The sequence below is a fragment of the Orycteropus afer genome, unplaced genomic scaffold (assembly GCF_000298275.1).
Source record: "Orycteropus afer afer isolate SDZICR_OR568_19922 unplaced genomic scaffold, OryAfe1.0 scaffold00176, whole genome shotgun sequence".
Lineage (NCBI taxonomy): Eukaryota > Metazoa > Chordata > Mammalia > Tubulidentata > Orycteropodidae > Orycteropus > Orycteropus afer.
The window spans coordinates 4,924,343-4,930,040 of record NW_006921763.1 but is presented as its reverse complement, the minus strand read 5'-3'; the positions used below and the strand labels follow the sequence as shown (position 1 = coordinate 4,930,040).

The 5,698-nt window shown below is 36.3% G+C and overlaps 1 protein-coding gene across 1 annotated transcript in view; it reads left to right on the top strand.

The window, feature by feature from the left end:
• The window catches only part of BEND4 (BEN domain containing 4), a 46,262-nt gene that overhangs the window by 22,499 nt on the left and 18,065 nt on the right, over positions 1 to 5,698 (top strand). The window contains exon 3 of the mRNA XM_007947164.1: positions 5,579 to 5,670. Coding sequence (XP_007945355.1) covers positions 5,579 to 5,670 — 92 coding nt within the window. The remainder of the gene's footprint in view (positions 1 to 5,578; positions 5,671 to 5,698) is intronic.

Here is a 5,698-nt window from a genome sequence, read left to right as displayed (position 1 = left end):
TTCTGGCTGCTGTAACACAGTAATACAAACTAGGTGGCTTATAAGAAAAGAAAGTGTTTGTCTCACAGTTCTGGAGGCTAGAAGTCCATAATTTGAGTGTGAGGTTTGTTGATTTCTTCTGAGAGCTTTGAGGGAATATCTGTCCATGCCTCTTTCCTAGCTTCTGGTGAAGGCCTCTAGACAACCACTGTCCTTGGCATTCCTTGGCTTATTCCAGTTGCTGTTGAGTTGATTCCAACTCATAGCGACCCTATAGGACAGGGTAGAACTTCTCCATAGGGCTTCTAAGACTGTAAAACCCTATGGGTCAGTACTACTCCATCCTTATAGAGTCACAATGAGTCAGAATTGGTTTGAAGCAACAGGTATTTAATATTTAAGGAAGCAAATTGCCAATTCTTTCTCCCGCAGAGCGACTGGTTAGCAACCAAATGCTTAACCACTCACTGCACCATCAAGGTACTTATCTTCTACATCACTCCAATCTCTGCTCCCTCTTAATATGGCCATCTTCCCTCATGTCTCTCTCTCTCTGTGTCTCTAATCTTCTTTCATAAAGACAATACTCATATTGGATAAGGACCCACCGCACACTAGTATGATCTCATTTTAACTAATAACATTTTTGAAGACCTTATTTCCAAACAAGGTAACATTCTTAAATACAGGGTAAGGACTTCAACGTATCTTTTGGAGGACACAATTCAATCTATACAAAAGGGGAGACAATACTTTTGAAGATATTTTACAAAATTTAAAATTATTATAAATATATGCCCACTGTAGAAATATTTGGACGATGCTGATTTTTTTCAACAGTTTCTACAGGTACAATTTAGTGACATTGATTACATTCTTCAAGTTTTGCAGTCATTCTCACCCTCTCTTTTCTGAGTTGTTCCATCCCCATTAACATAAACTCACTGCTCCCTAAGGTGCCTATCCAATCTTTCAAGTTGCTGTTATCACAGTTTGATCTCATATAGACAGCTCTTAAAAGAACATAACACTCAAGGCCTTGAGGCAGGCATCTTTCACTAGTTAAGCTAATCAACTATTGTTCGATTTTAAGAAAACTTCAGAGGGTATTTTTGGCTTAAGGTTAAAAGATTATTTCAGGGCATAACCATGGGTTTCATCCAGTCATCCATCCTTCATGGCTCCAGAAAGTCTAGCATCCAAGCGAATTTGAAATTCTGTTCTGCATTTCCGCACTTTGATCAGAATTCTTCTCTGGAATCTTTGACCAAAATGTTCCATGATGATAATAGTTCTGGTTTCATGGCAAAGGAGGCAGTAGTTCATGGAGGCAATCAGCTGCACATTCCATATTCTCTTCCTATTCCTGACTGTCTTCTTCTATTGGTCCAGGTGAGTAGAGACCAGTTGTTGTGACTTGAATCGCCACTTGTAAGCTTTTAAGATCCCAGGCATACTGCAATGGAGTAAAACAGAAGAACTAAACATGTTATGCCAGTAAACTGGGATATCCATGAAGCCATGGCCTCCAAACCAAGGAGCTAAATCCAAAGAGGTGTTTGGTTGTACATAAGTAGCCTCAGCAGCTACTCTTTTTTTTTTTTTTTTTTTGGTCATTGTTGTAAATGCATGTATCACACAACTTTTTATAGGTGTATGACTTCATAGCAGCAATTACAATAGTCAGCTGTGCAACCCTACCCTTAATCAATGCAATTTTTCCACCTCCATTAACCACCCTTTTCCCCTTCCTTCCCACCCCAGGTAATCACTAATAAACTTTGTTCTCTATACATATGTCTTTTCTTGTCTTTTTATATAAATGAAGTCATATAATATTTGTCCTTCTGTGATTGGCTTATTTCATCAGCATAATGTCTTCAAGCTCTATCTGTAGATTATATCAATACTTCATTTCTTCTACTGGCAGAGTAATATTCCATTGTGTATATGTGCCACATTTTGTTTACCCATTCATCTGTTAATGGCCATTTAGGTTGTTTCCAACTTTGGGCTATTGTGAATAGTGCTGCAATGAACATTGGTGTAAAAGTCTCTTTTTGAGTATCAGTACACTGAGGAGTGGAATTGCAGAGTCATATGGTAGTTCTGTTTTTCGTTTTTTGTGGACCCGCCACACAGCTTTCCACAATGGCTGTACCATTTTGCATTCCCACTAGCAATGGATAAAAACCATAAACCAAGCCCACTGCCATCAAGTTGATTCTAACTCACATGCATAGCAACATATAGGACAGAGCAGAACTGCCCCATAGATTTTCCAAGACTATAAATCTTTATGGAAGCAGACTGCCTCATCTTTTCTCCCATGGAACAGCTGGTGGGTACAAACCACTGACCTTTGGTTAGCAGCTGAATGCTTTAACCACTGTACCAGCAGAGCTGGTGGGAGTGAACTAGTGTCTCTTGTGGTTTTGACTTGCATCTCTCTGATGGCTAATGATGCTGAACATCTTTTCATGTGGTTGATGGCCATGTTTGTCCTCTTTGGTGAAGTGTCTATTCAAGCCTTTTGCCCATTTTATGATTGGATTATTTGTCTTCCTAAGTTGTCAAAGTTTTATATATATTTTGGTTATTAGATTCTTGCCAGATATATGGTTTCTGATGATACAGGGCTTCCCATTTGCTAGCTTGTCTGTTCACTTTTTCAGTAAAATTTTTTGATGAACAAAAGACAATGATGATTTTTATGATGATAAAAGATAATGGTAATAAAAACTACCCTTAATCATACTACTAAGGAGTGGTGGTGGTACAACAGGTAAGGCATTTGGCTGCTAACCAGAAGGTCAGTGGTTCAAACCCAACAGCTTCTCCATGGGAGGAAGATGAGCCAATCTACTTCCTATAAAGATTTACAGCCTTGGAAACCCAACGGGTGTCACTATGAGTCAGAATCGACTCAGTCACAGTTGGTTTGGTGTTTTGGCTGTAATCCTACTACTGAATGTTTGTTTCTTTTCCCAGTTCCCTTAAAGTCAATTCCAACCCATAGTGACCCCATGTGTGTGAGAGAACTGTGCTCCATGAGTTTTCAATGGCTGATTTGTTATCATTATTCATTATTACAATTAACACTTTGGATTATTTCTTTCCATCTCTTTTATTCACATAATTATCTTTAACATGATTGAGATCCTACTGAATATTCAGTTTTGTATATTGCCTTGTAAGCATTTTTGTACTTCATTTTAAAAATTCTTCATAAACATCTTAATGACTGTAAATATGGGTAAAGGATCAAAAGTCATTTCAAGTCCTACTCAGTCAATGATTATCCACAAATTTTACTAAAACTTCCATACTAAATCCAAGGTAATACTTTGTGTGTATCACTTTGTGGAACAGTGAAACACATGCAGTCACATTCTATTCTAACCATAAACTGTGAAGGACACAGGGCTCCTGTTAGGATTATAGGATAAACTCAGACATACAAGTTAAATAGAGTTCCAAGGTCACACAGTTGATGAAAAGCCCAGAAATACAAGGCAGATCTATCTTCTGTCTCTGCAAGTTGTTCAAGTCTCTGTTTTTCTGGTGACTAATGCCCACTGCCCAGATGTCCATTCTCACTCACTATGGCATCAGTATGGAAGGATGGTTGGGCAATCTACTTCTGTAATGACATTGCCTCAGAAACCCGAGGAGGGGTCGTAATGAGTAGGGTCCGACTCGATGGCACATAACAATAACAACAACATGGCATCAGTAAAGCTAGTGAGAGTTTTAATAGGTTGAAATGAGGGGAACTTGACAGGTTGTATTAAACTTTTGTGAGACCTATTTCAGACTGATACATGTGAGCCTTCTTTTGGTTGACTTTTGTGGTGGTTCAGCAAATGCTTCTTCAATTGGAAGAATACATTCAAAGGACTATTCAAGAGTGACACATGACAAGTTTATATGATACAGGTCTGTAAGTATAATTATTTAAGGAAATAGTTTTGGCAAGAAGAAAAATTTCCTAACCTACTTTTGTTTCCTGTCATACAAATTCTTCAGTAAGATGACAGTGTTGTTTTTTATTTATATGGCAATGTGATGTCACCTAAAAAAACCAAAGCTATTAGCAGAGGAATAAGATTATAACTTCTGTTTGCTATCTTTAAAAAAAAAAAAAAAAAGTGGTGAGAAAAACAAAGTGGAGAAAGCTTAGTGGTGAGACTTTAAAACTGGGGATGAAGTTAAATATTTATTATTTTCTTTAATGTGACAAAAACATCTTAAGAAAACACACAGCTAAGACAGATAGTGGCAATAACTTATATAAATTAGGTTATTAACTAAGCTACCAAGACTTTTAAAAGCAATTAATTAATGCTCCTGAAAGGACTCTAATATAAATCTTAAGATATAGGAATTATTTATGCAGTAGTACAAAAAAAAAAAAAATCAGGCTTTATGTTGGGTTAGTATGTGTTCACTCTTATTGTATAATTATTCAATGAGTCTGTAAAACTGAGGTTCATTGCAGTATTAGTCACAACAGCCAAAACATGAAAACAACCATAATGTCCACCAACAAATGAATGGATAAACAAAATATAGCATATACATACAATGAAATATTATTCAGCCATTAAGAGAAATAAAGTTCTGATACATGCTATGACATGGATGAAACTTGAGGCTATTAGCCAGACACAAAAAGTTAAAAATTGTATGATTCCACTTATATGAAATATCTTGAATAGGTAAATTTATGGAGACAAAGTAGATTAGAGGTCACCAGGGGCTGGAGGAGGAAGAAATGGGGCATTATTGCTTAATGGGGAGAGAGCTTCTGTTTAGAGTGATGAAAAAGTTTTCAAAGTAAACAGTCATGATTGTTTCACAATCTTATGAATGTAATTAATGCCACTGAACTATACACTAAAAAACTGTTAAGTTGGCAAATTTTTTGTTACATGTATTTTTAGGAGCCTTGGTGGATCCTTATATTTTACTATAATAAAAAATGCATTAGTTAATTAAATATATGATAGCCAAATCTGAATTGGACCGAATCAACTGAACTTCTTGAGAAGAAAGAAAGACACAGAGTAAGAACTGTGTGTCCACGAATGTTCATATTGGGAGGCAAGTCTGAAATGCATGGAATCCCTGCTTACTGGAGAATTTTGGAATGAATCTGTCATTAAGAAAATGAGTGCTGTATTACCGATTCAACACTAGTGAAGCATAAATTTTCAGTACTTTAATTTTAAACAGCATTGTTGGGTGTTCATGCTACAACATGGGTCAAAGAAGGCAAGACGCATCTTTTCTGTGAGCTGTTCATGATGATTATTGTTGACCCAAATTCATCTTAGAGTAAGTTTTGACTTGAAATTTCTCAGTGAATAGTGCTGATCCTATGAGAAACCTAAAAATTCTCTCAAAACCATAACATCTGCTCTGTATTTACAAACTGAAATAACTATGCCTATCAAATGAAAAAGAATTTCATTTCCTTTAGAAAATGCCTTTTTTTAAATAAATTTATATCAAAAATCTTTTAAAACTTTATGTAACATTTTTTATTTTCATGCATTTTGTTGGATAGCTAACTGTTGTGATTTATTTCACCCAGTGCCCTGCCAGACTGTTTTAGATTACTTGAAGACAGTACTACAGCACCACAACCAACTCATGGTACCACAGTCAGCTGACCAGCCGACTGAGGTAAGTCTCTCATAAAAAGATAAATGTT